The sequence below is a fragment of the Phacochoerus africanus genome, chromosome 7, assembly GCF_016906955.1.
Source record: "Phacochoerus africanus isolate WHEZ1 chromosome 7, ROS_Pafr_v1, whole genome shotgun sequence".
Taxonomy (NCBI): domain Eukaryota; kingdom Metazoa; phylum Chordata; class Mammalia; order Artiodactyla; family Suidae; genus Phacochoerus; species Phacochoerus africanus.
In genome coordinates this window covers 54,855,971-54,876,323 of record NC_062550.1, presented here as the reverse complement: position 1 = coordinate 54,876,323, position 20,353 = coordinate 54,855,971, and the positions used below count along the sequence as shown (strand labels likewise).

The window sequence follows — 20,353 nt, the reverse complement described above, 5'->3', positions numbered from 1 at the left end:
CCGAACTAAGCTCTTAGCTCCCAAGACACCCACCAGTTAACTTAGTTTTGTATTCAACTCAACTACACATTTATATTATGCCCTCACTAAGTATGTGAGTTTTTAGACGGGTGAAATATAATCAACCTTTTATCCCAAGTTAATCTAAATACCAAACATTTTAATATGAATCAGGTTACTTTTATTAATCACTACTAATTTGTTAAGAAACTGAGATTACCTAATCATCTTACCATCATCCACTCCCCCTACATACAGAAATTTGCATATTTACTCTCATAGAAGGAACAGATGAAGCAGGAAACAATTTAGCATTTTACCTACAAATGCCATCTGAGAAAAAGAATCCAAGTTCCAAAAATTTCTTAAAATTAAATGTCTATGCGTGTCTCAAAAAGACAGCAAAGAATTCCAATTTGAAAAGTGCTGGAGACAAAAAAAATCCTGGCCCGCAAAGTGTCTATAATATGAGATTCCCATAAATATTCCACAGGCCTCTGGGTCTCAGGCTGTTTGCAAAGGCAGTTCTCACTTTCTACACTGCCACCTTGAGTCAAAATTTATTTTCTAATAAGCCAAGGTGAACATGAAGCTGAGAGCGAGCTTTTCACTACCTCACAATTTATTAGCACTTAAGAAATATACACATTCCATTGCACATTCTACTGCCAGCCATAGTACATGTGTCTCACACGTATTGCTTTATTTTCTCCATGAAAACTAAAGATTATTTTAGTACAACTGTCCTCCCCTCTCAGTAGTGATTCTGTCCCCAAAAGCATCTGCTAACATTTGGTTGCCGCACTGTGGGGAAGCTACTGGACATCTAGCAGACAGAGGTCAGGGATGCTGCTAAACATCCTACAATGAACAGAGTTATCCAGCCTCAAATATCAACAGTGCCAAGAAGGAGAAACCCTGTCTTAGCAATGTGTAAACAATACAATAATAAAGTCCAGAACCATGGTGGCCAACCTACTAAATAAGCTACACATGGTAGTTCTCAAGAAATCTGACTATAAAGGTTATGATCAGAATATAAAAATACAATAATAATATAAACATGAATAAATTTATAAATAGTTTAATTTCAAATGTTTATAAATAAATATAAAAATATCTGAAAGCCTATCCACTAGATTTTTCACTTCTTATAATATCCCTAACCCTTAATGTCTTCATGTCTGCTCTTTGGATAAGTCTTTTTAAAAGACTCTTTGAATGACATAAAACACAGACTCTACAACTACAGGAATCACAAAACAAAAATAAAACATCAAAACTTACAGCTAAGCCCATCAACATATTTTCGCCCACGGTGATCTGAATTCTCAGTCCAAACAAAGCATTCATTCCTTTGAGTTTCAGCTTATTCATTAGCTGAGTATGCACTTCATACTCCATAAATGGCAACAGATTACTGATGGCTGTGGCATTGGCTTCTGCTTGTGCTTTCTTTTTTAAGCGACACAACCTGTTAAAAATAATTTAGTCAATGGACAATGTTCTTAGCACCATCTTAAGAAACGTCCAATTTTTAAAACTTTCTAAAAATGTGCTTGATTAAACATTTACTTGTTTCAAATGGGCTTATTAAGTTTTATCAATAATCTTTCCTACCATTTTCTTCACAGTATATTCTTTTGCTAAAAGTCATATTTCAATTAACAAAAAGTGTTCCCTGGTGACTCAGAGGTTAAGAATCTGGTGTTGTCACTGCTGTGGCTCAGGTCACTGATGTGGCTCAGATTCAATACCTGGCCTGGGAACTTCTGCATGTCATGAGCATGGCCAAAAAATAAGTTAAAAATAAACAAAAAGAAAAAAAAATCTCTGGAAATGAAATAAATACTAATCAAAATCACTAAAGAATGTAATTTGCAATCTTAGGTTTCATAACTCCACGCGATCATATAAAGGTTAAAGAGCAGAGGAAACAATTAACTCATTAAAAGAATACAAAAAACCTGAGTACCTGCTGCGTACCAGGCACTGTTCCAGGTGGCGAACACTGATCAATGAATAAAACATGAAGTCTCCATTCATGCTTCTACTTTGGTAGAGAGTGGTAAAATAAACAAAGAAACAAGACAACTACAGATAATGCTTAAGAATCAGATGTGTGCAGAAAATAAACCAAGTGAAGAAAGTGAGAATAAGCAGACATAACGCCTCACAGCAGAGATGACATCTGAGCTGGGATTTTAAAGACAATGATGGAATTGAGAGCAATGGAGAAAGACAATGATGGAACACAGACGGTTTAATGAAGAACTAAAAGGAGATTACTGTAGCTCAGGTGAAGTGGGCAAGGGTGAGGGCAGCAAAAATGAGGGTGCAGTTAAGCAGGGGTGTGATAATGTTAGGGCCTTATGGGTAATGGTAAGGAGTTTGATTTTATTCTACCAGCAATGGGAGCCATCAGATAGGGTGTAAGTAGTAACACGATCCAGTGTATATTTCAGGACACCATTTATACTGCTACAGAGAATGGAGTAAAGACAAGAGAATTGGTGTGGGGATGGTAGACAAGAAGCTATTTAGGTTAGAGTCAATGAGAGCTTGGTCGAGAAAGATGAAGGAAAGATGCCCAAACTGGCAAGCCAGGCTATTTTAGGCCAGTAGTTCTCAGATGTTGGCTTATATCAGAACCACCTAGAGGGCATGTTAAAAACAAAATTACTGGGCTCCATCCCAAGAGTTTCTGATTCAAGAGGTCTGGTGCAGAGCCTAAGAATTTGCATTTCTATACAGTCCCTCAAGGATGCTGATGCTCTTGCTCTAGGGACCACACTCTGTGAACTGCTAATAAAGACTAATCCCCTCCTATCTGAAATAAACAAACAAGCAAACAAACAAACACTGGATAAATTATGTATTTTTTAAAATCATCTTAAAAGCATCACAGGACCAGGGCAAGAGGAAGTATAGAGAATAAACATAAGGAAGTAGCATGGAAAAGTTCTTTTGTGATGGTGGAACAGTTCTGTCTTGACTGTGGTGGTGGTTTACACAAAGCTATTTATGGGATAAAATTGTATAGACCTCTACATATATACATAAATGCATAAATGAATGTAAGTTTAAAAAAATGTAAAACTGAATAAGGTCTGTAGTTTGGTTAATAGTATGAGAACAATGTCAGTTTCCTCCTAGCTATTACTCTATTATAGCTGCATAATATGTCACCAAAGGGGAAAGACAGCTGAAGGATACAGAGGACTCTGTATAATTTTTGTAATTTCCTATGAGTCCAAGCAAATAAAACACAATGAAATATAAGCCATCAGAAATAGCAGGGGAAAAAAGATATTTTATATATTAAACTTATCAGTTACCGAATCAATTGCAGACTATGGTATGTGATATCAGATTTGAAAAAGAACAAAATAAAACATCTAGAAATAGAAATAGATTATCAGGCATAACTCTCCTGGACTTCAGGCAATATTACACAGCTACAGTCATCAAGACAGTGGGGTACTGGTACCAAAACAGACATATAGACCAATGAAACAGAATAGAGAACCCAGAAATAAACCCAGACACCTATGGTCAATTAACCTTCGACAAAGGAGCCAAGAATATAAAAATGGGCAAAAGAGTCTTTTCAGCAAGTGGTGCTGGGAAAACTGTACAGCTGCAAGTAAGTGAATGAAACTGGAATACACCCTCACACTATGCACAAAAACAAACTCAAAATTGCTTAAAGACTTAAATATAAGGCATAGACACCATCAAACGCCTAGAAGAGAACATAGGCAAAACATTCTCTGACATCAATCTCACAAATGTTTTCTCAGGACAGTCTTCCAAGGCAACAGAAATAAAAGCAAAAATAAACCAATGGAACTCATCAAACTGATAAGCTTTTGCACGGCAAAGGAAACCATTAAAAAAAAAAAAAAAAGACAATCTACGGAATGGGAGAAAACAGTTTCATATGATGCAACTGACAAGGACTTAATCTCTAAAATATACAAACAACTTAATGGCAAAAAACCAACAACCCAATTGAAAAATGGGCAAAAGACCTGAAGAGACATTTCTCAAGGAAGATATACAGATGGCCAACACATACATGAAAAAATGCTCAACATCACTAATTATTAGAGAAGTGAAAATCAAAACTACTACAAGGTACCACCTCACACTTGTCAGGATGGCCACCATTAACAAGTCAACAAATAACAAATGCTGGAGAGGGTGTGGAGAAAAGGGAACCCCCCTTCACTGTTGGTGGGAATGTAAATTAGTATAACCACTATGGAAAACAGTATGGAGGTACAACAGAAACTAAATATGGAACTACCATATGACCCAGCAATCCCACTCTTGGGCATATTTCCAGACAAAACTTTCCTTGAAAAAGATGCATACACCCATATGTTCATTGCAACACTAGTCACAATAGCCAAGACATGGAAACAACCTAACTGTCCATCAACAGATGAAGAAGATGTGGTATATACATACACAATGGAATACTACTCAGCCATAAAGAACAAAATAATGCCATTTTCAACAACATGGATGGAATTAAAGACTCTCATACTAAGTGAAGTTAAGTCAGAAAGAAAAAGCCAAATACCATAGGATATCACTTACATCTGGAATTTAATATAAGGCACAAATGAACCTTTCCACAGAAAAGAAACTCATGGATTTGAAGAACAAACTTGTGGTTACTAAGGGGGAGATGGAGGGAGTGGGATGGACTGAGAGTCTGGGGTTGACAGATGCAAACCCTTGTACTTGGAGTAGATAAGCAATGAGATCCTGCTGCATAGCACAGGGAACTATATCTAGTCGCTCGTGATGGAATATGATGGAGGATAATGTGAGAAAAAGAATATATATATATGTATGACTGGGTCACTTTGCTGTACAGTCGAAACTGACAGAACACCATAAACCAACTATAATGGAAAAAATAAAAATCATAAAAAAATTTTTTAAAGAGAAATAGATTATCAAAAATTAAAAACCCAATTATTAGCCATAATAGTATATCAAAGACAGCTGAAGAGAGAATTAAAGAGTCAAAAGATAAATAAGAAAATATCTAAAATACAGCATAAAGAGGGAGTTCCCCTTGTGGCACAGTGGAAATGAATCTGGCTAGTATCCATGAAGATGTAGGTTCGATCCCTGGCTTGCTCAGTGGGTTAAGGATCCAGCATTGCCATAATGTGGTATAGGTCAAAGATGTGGCTCGGATTCCACATTGCTGTGGCTGTGGCTTAGGCCAGCAGATGTAACTCTGATTCAACCCCTAGCCTAGGAACTTCCCATATACCACAGGTGTGGCCCTAAAAAAACAACAAAAAAAAATTAAAATAAAAAAATAAAATAAAATATAGCTTAAGGAAACAAAAAGATTAAAAAATATAGAAAAGAGGAGTTCCCATCGTGGCTCAGCAGAAACGAATCTGACTAGCATCAATGAGGAATGAGGACGCAGGTTCGATCCCTGGCCTTGCTCAGCAGGTTAAGGATCTGGCGTTGCCATGAGCTGCAGTGTAGCTTGCAGACATGGCTCAGATCTGACATTGCTATGGCTGTGGTGTAGGCCAGTGGATACAGCTCCAATTCAAACCCTAGCCTAGGAACCTCCATATGCCACAGGCGCAGCCCCAAAAAAACAACAACAAAAAAAAATAGAGACAAGAAAGTAACAGAGAAGAAACAGTGAGAAAGTCTAACATACTTTTAACTGGAGTATCAAGAAAAGAGATGAAACAAAGAACTAATCTAAAATTTTTCTAAAATACGTAAAAGACACCAACCCACAGATACAAGAAGTCCAAGGTATAGCAATTAAGATAAAGAGAACTCCATACCTAACACTTCATAGGCAAACTGCCAAAACCAAAAACAAACAGACTAGCTCACACATAGCCTGAAAAAAAAAAAGAAAAAAAAGGGCACACTTCAAAAAAAAAAAAGTATAATGAGTTATTTCTCAATAGTCACACTGAACACCAGAAGGCAATGGAAGGATATCTTCAATGTGCTGAAGGAAAATAACTGCTAGCCCCAAATACCTTTTGAAGATAAAACAGACACATTTTCCGACGAGCAAAAATAGACAGTTCACCATCAGCAGACCCACCAAAAAAATACTCAAGGAGAAACCTCAGGCAAAAGGAAAACAATCCTAAGTGGGAGATCTAAAATGCAAGAGGAAATGAAAGTGAAAGCAAATGGATTAGAAACATATTTTAGACGAGAACGCAACATGGCTTTGTAGTAATTGTCATGTGTGGAGGTTAGGAAAGAGGACAATGCCTAAGAATACCTTATTTGGAATGAAGAACTAGACAGAGCAAGGGATCATTTATTAAAATAGAGAAGCAGAGTTCCTGTTTTGGCTAAGCGGGTTAAGAACCCAACATACTGTCCATGAGGATTTGGATTCAATCCCTAGCCTCATTCAGTAGGTAAAGGATCCGGTGTTGCTGAAAGCTGCAGTGTAGGTCACAGATGCGGCTCAGATCCAATGTTCCCATGGCTGAGGCACAGACCTACAGCTGCAGCTCTGATTCAACTCCCAGCCAGAGAACTTTTACATGATGCAGGTGTGGCCCTAAAAAGAAAAAAAGAAATCAAGAAGGCTAATATGAAAGAAGTGGAGAAAATCAGCAGTTCAATTTGGAACAAATATGAGATGTCTATGAAAATGGGCTGTGAAGAAGACAGGGAAGTATATGGTCTGAAATTTAGAAATGAGTTCTGGAGTAGAGCTCTAAATCTGGGAGTCCTAGACTTATAGATAACATAAGAGTTGATAAGTTCAACAAGGGAGAAAACTTTGAGAAAAGGGTCCAAACCCATGGCTCTTAAGGATCAAGAAATGAGGAGGAATCAGCAAGTTAACTGGACTATACACATAAAGGTAGGAAAAAGGAGGGGGTGTGCCAATATGAAGTCCAAGGAGTTTCGAGAAGGAGTAAATTATCAACTGTGTGATTATTGCCTAGGTAAATAAAAGATAAGTAAGATGAGGGCAGAAATACTCAGTGGATTTGGTAACCTGGCAGTTGTCAGTGACCTAGACAGTTGCAGCTCATTTCCTGTGCCTACCACAGTTTAGCGTTTCCTACCCAAGGACACTTTAAATGGAACTTTTAACAGCTAAGTGAAGTTGTAAAAGAAACACTATATATAGCACTATTCTTTAAAAGAAGACAAAGTCAATTTCCAAAATCTATTATATATTTAATGTCATCAAAGCATACTGAGTCATATCCCTAGCCTGCAACAGCTTAACTAACAATCCTCATGATAATAAACATTTGTACAGAATTTTGATACTTAAAGCTGCTTTTGCATATAAATTTATCTGAGTTCCATAAAGAGGATCTTTTTCCTCCCAATTTTCCATACAGTAAAACACAAAGTTCAGACAGAATTGCCCAGCCTGCCCAGGATCACAAAGATAGGAGACAGTAGAGCAGATATTTGAAAATAGGTCTATTTGACTCCATACTCCTTCAAGGACCCCAAATACTCCTCACAAACATACCTTGCTTGAATGAGACAACCTTTTCCAATAACTATTGCATCCACCGGGAGGTCTATAGTTGTAAAAAGAACATCAGGAACTTTTTGTTTTCTGCAGTTATAGCAGTATGTGAGATGAGCTGGAAATGGCATATTCAGTTCATCATATGGTATATGGCAAAAGCCACAGCCTGCAGGCAAGTTTTCTTCTAGCCTATATGAACATATTAAGAAAAAAGACATTCCTGAAAATTCTATGCACTTTTTTCAAAAACATACATTATATATACAGTACTTATAAACAAACTATATCACAACTTCAACTGCAGTAGGTATCACTATGCCTGATAAGAAATGACCAGTGAATCAGAACCATATACGAAATAAAAGGCTTATAAAAGTAGAAAGCCATTCTGCGTTAATTCTTTGTAAAGACATTTTTCTCTTTTACAAATAGAGATGCTAACTGTTACATAGAACTGCCATTTAAAAGAGAATTCCACTATATCCATACAAGCCACAACAGAAACATTCAAGTTGCATGAGAAAGGTGGTTTGTTAAATAAGGCTTCTATCTATCTGAAGAATGAAATCTAGTGACATGTGAGAACTATGGCAGAGCTGGGACAGCTCACTGGTAAAGTCAGTTTTCTCAACAGAACATTCCAAGTCTTTAAAATACAGTTCAAAATGTCCCACATTCACTTTCCTATTTACCATAACTTTTAATGCTCTGAAGTATATAACAATCAAAATCCATTTTCAACACTGACAAAAGAAGACACTAACCAACGTCTTCCGTGTGCTTACCAGAACTAATATATCTTTCTTTGCTATATACAGACTTACAAATTTATACTAAATTTGATCACATACAGAATTTTTTGCTTTCTTCCTTTATACTAATACATTAATAATGAGTGGAAAAACAAATATGAGACTGTGGGGTAAGGGGTATTTAAAATTTATATTATTTGGGTAAACTCTGGTACCAAATTAATATATATATGTATACATATTTGATCATTTCATCTTTTTATGAAAAATACTTACATTTATGGAAGCTAAAAGATTAAAGGTACCAGTAGTCCAATAAGCCAAAAAGTCATTTCAGTTTACCTAATGCTTTCACTTTTACTTTCTCTTTCACATATATTAAAGTTACATTTAATTTTCTACAAAGCTTTTATACATAATTTTCATACAACATAGTATTTTGACAATTTTGTAAATTAAGAATTTTCTTTAAGAAAATTGTTTCATGACCTTTTTCTATTTTGGAGGTAAAGAAAAGGAAAACTCAAATAAAGGAATTTCTATTTGTAGCAAACAAAAAATGTGTACTGGAAATTCTTTAATTGTTAATCTTATATATCACTAACCAAGATACTAGAAATAATAATATGTCATACAGTGGTACATATATGCAATGACATACTATTCGGCCATAAAAAAGAATGAAATAATGCCATTTGCATAACAGTTAATGGATGGAACTAGAGACTCTCATACCAAGTGAAGTCAGAAAGAGAAAGACAAATACCGTATGATATCACTTATATGAGAATCTAAAATATGGCACAAATGAGCCTATTTACAAAAGAGAAACAGACTCACAGACACAGAGAACAGACTTGTGGCTTCCGAGGAGGAGGTGGGGAGGGAGTGGGACGGACTGGAAGTTTGGGGTTAGTAGATGCAAACTACTACATTTAGAATGGGTAAGCAATGAGGTCGTACTGTCTAGCACAGGGAACTACATCCAGGCTCTTGGGATAGAACATCCAGGATAATGTAAGAAAGGGAATGTACATACATGTATAGCTGGGTCACTTTACTGTACAGCATAAATTGGCACAACACTGTAAACAAACTATACTTTAATAAAAAAATTTTTTTTTAATTTTTTTAAGGTGTCATACAGTGCAGAACCCAATACTTCTTTGTTGCTATGGATTAGATAAAAATCAGTTAAGTGTCTGGTCCTGACTGCTACGCTGCCTCTGTAACCCGCTCTCAGAGAAAAGAACCGTCCCAGCTCTGAGAGAATGAAAGTCAACCTCTTTCTTTTCTGCCCTTAAGGAAAATAAGCCAGGCCATCACGACAACCTCTGTTCCAAACAGCCCTCCACGGTGCCATCCTGCAGAAATCTAGGGTTCAGTACAGCTGCCGTGCCGGAAGCAGATAAAATACAGACCTCTTCACTATAAAAGAAAAAAAAAAACATAAACAAGTTAACATTTGCTTGGAAAATAGTATCAAAGTGATTACAAAGTTGACAATTTAAGTTAGACTCTACTATGTATTAATATCACAGGATTATTGCCTAAACCTAGGAAAGAAAATTGAAGTAATGTGGTTAAAACGGAGAAGGTAAGAATTCTTTATTACTTAAAAATTGTAAAAAATATAGTATTTATGACAATTGATCCCTTTAAAATATGGTAAAACTGATAAAGACAGGAATGTTTCAAGATAAAAGTAGTAATAAACTATATTGCTGAATCCAGCAATAATCCATTAAACTATATTAAAATACTCTTTAAATGCATATTAAATTTTATTGAAATTATTCTAAAAGCATAACTATGTTAATACCTATATTGCTATAGTTTAAATTTAATAAGAGAAAGGTATCTGAAATAAATTAATATCCAAAATACACTAAACAGAGCATAAGCTACATTATATGTATGACAAAAATTGATTTTGAAAAGAATTTTTGAAAGACTACTACATATCACCTAACTTGAAAGCCAAAAAATTAACAATTAACACAATTATTTAATGAGATAACACTAAGGTAATGAGAAATGTAACAGCCTAAGGCCAAACGCCAGAAACAAAGAGTAAATGGACCAGAAGAAAGGATACAGAAGAAATGGTCATTTGATCTGTAAGAGGCCAGGCTTACAACGTTTAAGTGGACCCTGAGAACATCAAAAGATAACATGGAGCCACAGAAGATGCAGAATAAAGGCACCACAAGAGCAGGCGTGCATTTCAAGGCATGCACCTCAGAGAGTTGAATCCATTAATAGTAAGTGGAAGAGGTTAGAAATGGGAAAAAATTAGTAAAAGTAGGACTTAAATAAAAAGATTTTTTTGAGGTCTAGAAGGAAAGGAGAAGTTTGTATCACATGAATTCAAACTTCTAAGTAAATTAATCAGACTCATTTCTGTAGACACCTGTATCTGTGACTTATCTCTAGCCACTGAATCTCTGGCCTAGTCCACATGCTATTCCTTTGGCCTTGAACACTCTCCCTGTGCCTTTTCTTTTCATTGGTATAATTCATACTCCTCTTCAAGCTTCAGTTACTTCATTAACACTTTCTTCAAATTCTACTTCTAACCTCCAGCCTCTGGGATCCTAAAGCATCCTGCAATATCTTGATGATAAAAGATAGTATATACTTGCCACAATTCTCCAAGAGAATGTGTGAATCAAACAGCAAGAACTTTGTCTTTTCAAACCATATCCCTAAGACTGAAACTATACGACACTAAATCCATGAATGATGTAAGCTATCTACTGGGGAGTAAGGCCAAACAAGCATAACAAAGTCAGTAGTTTTATAAGAGTAGAATAACTATAATGGAAATAGAGCAGTTCAAAAGTATAACACAAGGTCTTCAAAGGAAAAGAAAGCGTCTTCAGAAGATTAACTAGTATGGCTCTGTAACAACCTCATTTACTATAGCCTAATAATTTTTCTCCAACAAAAGTGATCACCACAACCACAAGAGAGTTATCCATGTAATACCAGGCAATAAGAATTATCCAACAGATTCTGGAAAAAATAATACAGAAGAAGGTCAAAGTTTCTAGATGCTATCTGCTGTCAACTTTTGAAGGAGTAGAAAGTAAGGTTCAAGGACAGCAGACAGCAAGTAAAGTCAGAACCCAAATAAGGAACTGGGAAAACTCTTGGTTAAGAGAAGGCTCAAAACAAACCAGGTATAAATGAGCAAATGGAATGGGTGGGAAAATATTAGGCTATGATCCATCCAAGAATGAAATTTCATAGTCTCAAATTTTTAAAGAGGAATAGTTTTGAGCAATGACGAGGTCCAAAATAAGGTTGAAAGTCAGTGGGGAGAGAGGACTTGAGAATGAGAAAGTACAATGCCAGGCTGTTGGGAGGGAGGTAACCGTGTTTCACTGGAGGAAATAGGCAGAGCAGTAATTAAGAAAGGCAGAAGAAAGTTTTGGAGGTAGAAAATTCTGAACTGTGCAATGGCATGGACTGTAAAGGAGGAGAAGTTATCCAAATGAAAGACAAGAGAAAAAGGAATTGAGAACCAAGAGTATGGGTAGAGTTAGGAAGGGTGATTTGTTAGCAGGAGAAAGTTAAGGCACAGTTAGTAAAAGAAGGCAGAAAGAGTTTACAAATGAACTTTAAAGACACACAGCAGTTCATTTACAATAGAGCAAGGGTTCCAAAAACACAGGGGAAGGAGTTAGTGGAGTCACAAATTGCAGTAAAGTAGCCTAGAGTTAGTAGTTGTTATGTGCCAGTATTATATTTTCATTTCATCCTCTGATGACCTTAACCAATAAGTAGCTATCATCTCCACTTTAATGTATCAACTGAGGCTCAGACGAGTAGAGTAACTTTCCCAGTTTCACATCAAGTAGCAAAAATGGCATAAGAAGCTTGGTCTGATGTTCTCTACCAAAGCCCATGCTCCAGAATCACTCCACTATTCTTCTTTTTTCTATATTTGAATAAGCTTTTCTCCTTTCAGGCAACAATCTATAAATTACAGCATCTAGAAAATCAAGTTATCATAATTTACCAGATGCTAGTTGACTCACTGTAGCCCACTACAGCATGACAGCCTAATGCTTTGGCATGTGATTTTATTTCTTGTCTGATTTCTGCCCACCACGCATCTCGAGTTTCTGGTTCATCTGAAAAATAAATTTTAAATCAGTTCACTATTCAATACCACACTGTCTGTATGAACAAGAAATGTTTAAAATAAGCATACTCTGGAAAGCAAAGAAGTACTGTTCTACAACAGCTCTTAAAACCTCACATCTTTAAATGCTACTTCTCTAGAGTGTAACATTTTAAACTTGATAGAAAATAAACCACCTAATTCTATTTGCTTTATTACTTTAAGGGACATCTACAGGAATGCATTTAATTAGATACAACTTAAAATGTAGACCCGGAGTTTCCAGATTCTAATCTTAAACCAAGAGGACATCTTATGTCTCACCTCACTGAGTGAACACCTTATGAGCCATATCCATAAATTTAATTTAAATTGTGATTTCATCTTCTGGTATCTATTTTTAACAATGCACTATATTCTGGCTTCTTTCCAAGGCAAATAATTGTCAATGTTAAAAAAGAGAAAGCCATCTATAGCCATCCTTCTAGAGATACAGGCCCTAAAGCAAAGTGACTGGCCAATTCAAAATAAAGAAAGCAAATACATTTAAAAGATTAATACAAAGAATCTGGTTAATGTATATAAGGACAAATTTCTGACAGAACACTGTAACTCCATCTATAGGTCTGTCATTAAGAAAATGTTTTAGAATCACAGAACTGCATTTTATTACCATAGAGGAGTCTAATATTGTTTATAATGGAGCATTATAAATGGAGCATCTGTCACACACACTTCCTAATCACTTGCATTTAGCAGCAAACTACTGGTAAACAGCAGCTGCATATATATTAACTTTTTATGTGCAAAGATATTAAAAACAGAAACAGTCTATAATCAGCATATCCTAATTTGTTTCTTTTTGTGGCCAATTCCATTTGGGAACAATTTTAAATAGAAAAAAACCTAACCAACTCTAAATAAGATACTAAGCTTTTACTGTAAATTTTCCACATAAAAGGCACCATTGAGACTGAAAATGAATCCAAAAGCCTTCTTTTTTTGAATTTCAGTACATGGCAGTTTTCAAATACGTTTTTCAAAAATAAGTAGAATAAGTAGAATCATACTCACTAGTGAATTACTGAAGACAGCAAAGTAAAGAAAGGTTAAAAGGCTTGTTATAGCTCACATTCCTATGATGTAATTTTGTTTCCTCCACAGGGAGGAGATCAGCAAAAAGGAGAAATGAGGAGATAGAAGCCAGAACTACAAATGACGCCAGCCAGTTCTTGATTTTAAAGTTTTGGATCGAAGACAGAGCTACCCTAAAACTTTCTTTCAGAAGAAAAGAAAGAAATGCAAACTCCAGGAAACTGAGGAAAAGATCAAAGTACAAGATAAAATAAAGAAGGAAAGAAATAGAAAATACTATAATATGTGTTAGCAATCAATATTATGAATTAAGAAATGTGTGAGACAATTAGGCAGCCCTATTTTGCACATACGCTATTATGTTAAAGAATTTCTTCATATTCCTCACTGAAATGTAGACATTAACAGCACAAATAGACTTTCAAATTCATTCTCTCTTTTGAAGACAAACATATTTCCAGACCAATTTGGACATCTACTTAATATCATCCTTTCCTAATAGGGAATTTTTATATCATAAGACAAGCTATTATTCAAGTAGTTATTCAACCTATCAAATTATTTATGATTCTTTGAAAATAGATATCACAAATAAATATATTTCAGTTTAGAAAATAATTATTTTCCTGAAAAAATATGTTAAATAAAAAGTCTAACTTTTCTCAAATAGTAGAACCTGCTATTTACTTTTTAAACCATTCCAGAAGTTTAAAATATTATTTTGCTAAACCAAATAATTGTATACTACATTTTTATAAAAATGATTTTCTCACATTAGGTTTGCCTACATCTTGCCACAAGTAATACATAGTGGCTTTTCTGTTTTAAAAATGAATTTTACAGGTAGTAATCCACAATACTGGGTTTTTTTAATTAGTGAAAAGTGAAGGAAGCTACTTATTTTAAGTTCAAGATCTATTTATTTAGAAAGGTCAGGATGCCTAAATGAAAAGTATGTAATAATAATTACTATGAGATACATATAACCACATAGAATACAAAGTTTATTTACATCAAACTTACCTTGGTATAACACATAAAATAATCAGATAATTAAACCAAACACTATGAAAGAATAAGTGGCTGATTTAAAACAAAACAAAACAAAAAGCTGAATGCAGCGCAAGTGGAGCATTCATACTCTCTGACAAGTTCACAAGCAGCCTTTATTTTGACACATGAGCCACACAACTGCACATGGGATGCCATTGTTGTATTTAATAAAGTATTTACAAGTTAATAAAAGCTAAAGAGTTACATAACAGGAGAGCTAAGGAAGCAAATGGCGTATGTCCACACTCCAAAGAATTTCTTAAATTTGGTTTTTGACTAAAGCAAAAGCTCAAAGAACGAAGGGTTTTGCAAAGCAGATTCAGCAGACAGGAGCCAGAAACAGTGGATATTTTGGCGCATGCTTGGATCAGGTGACAGTACAGACTGAAAACTATGGCAGCTCACTGAAATGGTTACAGAAAGTAATGGCCCTAGTATTCTAGGTGAAAGCAAGGCAAGCATACAGTAGGGAGCACTTAATCACAAACTAGTAATTGGATTAACAATAATTATCTACAACTGTAAGCAAGAAGCCAAAGGATGATTTTTTTTTTTTTTTTTGGCTATTAAATTTAGGGGTTGTTTAAAATAAAATTAAATCAATTTAATATTACAGAAAAATTAAATTTATCTTCAAAGCCTATATTATACTTATGCCAGAAATAAGCCAGAGAATATTCAAATAGTAATTATGATTCAGTCTAACTTATCTCCACTGAAAATTCGGAAATATCATAGTATTTAATCCCTCTTATGGAATTTTTAAAGCTTAAAAACTGCTGATTAGATTTCTTATAGGAAACACACTAGTGAATCTGAATTGTTTTATTCACTCTACGAAAGTAAAAACTAAGGATTTACCATACTTATGTAAAAGGCAAAGCAAAGAGTCTGGCTTAAAAATTTACTGGCACCTACACATGTACATGAAACTGGATATAATTTGGTCACTTGAAGAACATACAGCTGAGATGTGAGGCTTGCAAACAAATACTTCAGAGATGTCAGGAAAAAAATACCTTCACTTTAAATACCATGCTCCTCCCAATAATCTATAATATTATTTAGAATTATAAAAAATCATTTTGAAATATTAGTAATTTATGATACAAATTATATTTCATACTATTTTATGTTTTTCTTCTATCAGTCAAAACTCTTCATAGATAATACCACAAATCTTTTAATATATCCTTTTAATTATAGGTATGAACTGAGCTCTAGATCAATACCTCACTGATGCTTTTTTTAGGGGTAATGTCTTCAACTTGAGTTGGCATCATGTTTAATTCATTTTACTACTGTTACTTTTCTAGGGCATGGCCATAGCTTGATATCTTGCCATCTTTTTAGCATTTTATCTTATTTTTGAAGTATAGGTGACACTGGTAAAGATTCCTAAAATGACAGTAGTAATTTATAGTTCAACAAATAAAGAAGAGAACAACTCAACATAACATGCCTTTATAAAACTCAATCCCTTGGAGATTTTAGGGAATTACACACTTAGACTGCCTACCTGAAGTGTTAAATTTAGTTCTATTTTTAAATAGCTCTAGAAGAGAGTAACTCTTGTCCTTGGGAATCTTTTAATCTGCTTTAAAGAAAAAAAGGAAATGGACAGCTATTCAATCTAATCTTAAAATAAATGAGAGAAAATCAAAGTGTTAGGTAGGATTTTCATCACAATGATAGTCTATCTTATTAATAAACAGCATAAGAAGCTACATTCTCAAATACCTGAAAATACTATTTCAACCCCAAACAACTTTCGAAGAAGATAAATTTCCCTTAATGAAACAGAAATGAGAGAGTTCAGTTTCAAGGGAGTATATAACCTCAAACTGGGTGGGAATTCAGTACCATATTAAAAAGAAGTCTCACTATAGAAGAAGTGTGCAAATTCAGAGCAAACATCAAGACATAGCAATTTGGAATGTTAGGATAGTTGCTGGAATACAATCTATGCTGGACCGAACTGGAATCTTTACTATTTGTAAAAGTAAAATAGGTAATCTCCTCCTTAACTGTAAAATTTCACTCTTTATATATATATAATGTAACTGGGGCCCAGTTACATTATTTTATACAAAGAGAGACTGATATATTACATTTACATTATAATAACATAATGGAATATCCAGTTACATTAGTACATACATATACATCTATAAAAAGAGTGAAATTTCACAAGATTACATATCTGACTTTTTTTACAGATAGTAAAGAATGAATAATAATGAATACCCAGTTACATTATGTATAGAGAGAAAATTATATATTACATGTAACATTATATATAAAGAAAAGCTCACTTATACATGCTGTACTTAAGCCTTCTTTGAACTCTGTATATCTACTTCCTGAAAACCTTCTTAAAATGCTGAAAACCCAAAAGCTGCTTAAGCACTTTAGTCTTAGTTTTCACATCTGCTCATGAGTGTCTCTCAGATACAGAAAAATAATAATTGCTGAGATGATCAGTAGAATTCAAGTTCTAAGAAAGCCTATCTCCATTTAACTAACACACACACACATACGCACACACAGAGCAAGAGAGTATAAGAAATAGCCTAGACTGGATATGTAAACAGGATAATTGCCTGGGTGAACACTCATGTTCCCAATCCCCAGTAATGTGCTCAAGACGTGGTACCCGCACTCCACAAACATCCACTGCAAAAAAGTTTGGATGATCAGACTGATATGTATATTCTATGAATATTTAATTACACATCAGCTGACTCACACTTTGTTAAAATTAAATATTTTCAAAGTAACAAGTATACTTTTCTTAGGTTCTTTATTAATTTTTGCCCCCAAAATAAAGTAAAATTTCTAAACTATAAATTTTGAAAACTAACAAAAAAAGAGCAACACACTTCTAAATTCATGCCACTAAAGCTTGCATGATCACCAGCAAAAGTTCATTTATTATAATAAATGATTGAAAAAATCTTCAGTCTAAAATGTCTTAAAACCTACAATCTATTCAAAACATTAAAAATAAACTTTTTAGAATATTCTCAAAAACAGAAAATTTCAAACATCTTGTTTTATTAATTCAGGACTTAAAAAACTCTCTTAAAAATATCATCTAAGTTTATATGCTATTTCAAACTAGTACTTTCAAACCACAGTATATAACTACTTTATGTTTCTTCTTGTCACTGCCCCCTAAAAAAATATCTAAGCTGATATGCATCTACACATAGAATAACAAATTTTCTTACATTCACTGATACTGAAACTAACGCAAAATTGTAAATGAACTACGCTTCAATTTAAAAAATGTATCAGTAATTAAAAAAAAAAACTATGTGTGGGCTATTCAGAAATACTTTTAGTGGTAAACTCAGAAGGACAAAAAAAATCTTAGCCATTTGGGAAACAATGAGCTGGACTATTAAAATTTACTATTAAAATACTGTCTACAATTCAACTTTCAAACTGACTTGAGCTTCCAAAAGATCAGAATCACTTGCCGCCTGGGATGTCAAACTTGTAGACACATGGATAATCATAATCTCTCTCTCTCTCTCAGCTGAAAACTTCCATGAGCCTATTTCATCCACCACATTCTACTAATTCCCAAGTCCTGTGGCGAGGTATTCCATAAATTTCTGGTTAAGAGTGTAAACCTTGAAGCCAAAGTAGTAAGGTTCAAACTGTGGCTCAGTCACTTTCTATTTTACCTTGGGAAAAACTGCTGTTTCATATCGCTCATTCACAAAGTAGGAATGAAGCCTATATCGGGGTTTTGTTTTGAGGATTAAATGACCTACAATCATAAAGCACTTAGAAGAGTATGTACCACACATAGTAAGTGCTTTATAAACCTTTAGCTCTTCTATCACCACCAAATCCTAGGTCACTTATCTGGCCAGGACCACTGCAGTCCACTAAATGGTCTGTCTCTAGCCTTGCCTTTAAATCCACTCTCCATCCTATAAAACGTGATCATGGCCAACCCTGCCTTATTCCTATGCACCTCCTGTTCCTGACATGTCACACACAAGATCTGCAAATGGTACATCCTCCCTCCTAGCAGCAAGATTCATTCTGTCTTTCTCAAAGTCTGTTACAGACCAGAAAAACAAGAAACAAGATAAGAATACATAATTTCTTTAACCTATTTTTAAACAGTTTATTTAAATAATTTTTAAATAAATTCTCAAAAATTGAGTTCCCTTCTGAGTGCTCCATAAAAATATTTTTTAGCACTGTAATAAATAAAACTAAGACAACAAAGCAGTACAGGGGGGGAAAAAAGCAGGACAGGGGGAAAAAGCTAAACTAACCGAGACATTTTGTATTCGATGGCAAACAAAATAAGTATGTAAACATCAGACAGTAAGGGCTAGGATACTGCTTTGCAAATGCTTGAAGTTTCAGAACTACACTCAAAGACTGTGTTAACATGGCTCCAAATAACTGTCTGAAATATAAATCTGTGTGAATTTTCCATATATCATCTAAAACTGAGCTCAAGAACTACCACTTCTACAAGCTTCCCTGCACAGAGCATTAATCCTGCCTTCCCCTTTAATTCTTGTATCTTATATCACACCATATCCACAGTAAGCCATTTACATATTCTTCTAACCTCCCAGAATACGAGCTTTCTAAAAACAGGAGGACTGGCACCTTTGCACACCTATTATCCAGCAAACAGCATGGCACAAAATAGAATTAAATTCTAATGCATGTTTGCATGAATACTTTACTTCATGAAACATTACTGTGTGATACAAAACGTTTTCCTTTATCTTTCTACACTGTAATGTTTCTGAAATAAGAATGTCTAATAATTAGTAAATATGGTTGACTACCATGTGTTTCCTTCTCTTTTTTCTTGGAAGGCTATTATTAAATTGGCGATATAGGAGTTCCTGTCGTGGTGCAGTGGTTAATGAATCCAACTAGAAACCATGAGGTTGCGGGTTTGATCCCTGGCCTTGCTCAGTGGGTTGGGGATCCGGCATTGCTGTGAGCTGTGGTGTAGGCCGCAGATGCGGCTCAGATCCCGAGTTGCTGTGGCTCTGGTGTAGGCAGGCAGCTACAGCTCTGATTAGACCCCTAGCCTGGGAACCTTCACATGCCGCGGGAGCAGTCCAAGAAATGGCAAAAAGACCAAAAAAATTAAAAATAAATAAATAAATAAATAAATAAATAAATAAATTGATGATATATCATACAAGGCCTGATGTCAGGGAGTCCAAAAAAAAGAGTACTGATGAACAACTCTAGCATAAACAGAGACTGTATCAATAATTACTTTTCTTACTGATGTGGTCAATTCTTGATTTTCTATGGTAACACAGGATAGGACTGGCTAAATATTCCCTATTATTAGAGAGAAAAACATACATGATTTGAACATATTTACCAAATATATTTTTTTCTGAATTATCAAGTTATTTTTCTTATACTAACATCAAAAGCCTGATTTCTGAATATGTACCAACCATTACCAGAAAGATTCTAACACCTCAATCCAAAGCATACAACTATCTGAGCACATTAAACTGAAAGTATTATCTTTTATGTTCTTTTAAGACGCTGTAACTTAAATCCATCCCTTCTTTCATCAGTTACTACTTGGCTTTATTTTAAATGATGGCAAGATATACTGCTTCTTCAACCATGTTTCTCCTCACCAAATTCTATAATTCTGCTTCCTTGGGACAAAGACTTTACTACATCTATAATATTTAACTTTTGTCTTTTCCCCTTTCCAAAACTATTCTAACACATCTCTCATCCTAAACATCTCTGTCTTCACAAGGT

At 34.6% G+C, this 20,353-nt stretch overlaps 1 protein-coding gene across 13 annotated transcripts in view; it reads right to left on the bottom strand.

The window, feature by feature from the left end:
* The window catches only part of C2CD5 (C2 calcium dependent domain containing 5), a 92,327-nt gene that overhangs the window by 26,391 nt on the left and 45,583 nt on the right, over positions 1–20,353 (bottom strand). For all 13 annotated transcript variants that reach the window (XM_047787412.1, XM_047787401.1, XM_047787405.1 and 10 more), the window contains 4 exons: positions 12,311–12,425; positions 9,616–9,711; positions 7,529–7,720; positions 1,288–1,474 (listed from right to left, as the gene is read on the bottom strand). In XM_047787412.1, the coding sequence (XP_047643368.1) occupies positions 1,288–1,474; positions 7,529–7,720; positions 9,616–9,711; positions 12,311–12,425 (590 nt within the window). The remainder of the gene's footprint in view (positions 1–1,287; positions 1,475–7,528; positions 7,721–9,615; positions 9,712–12,310; positions 12,426–20,353) is intronic.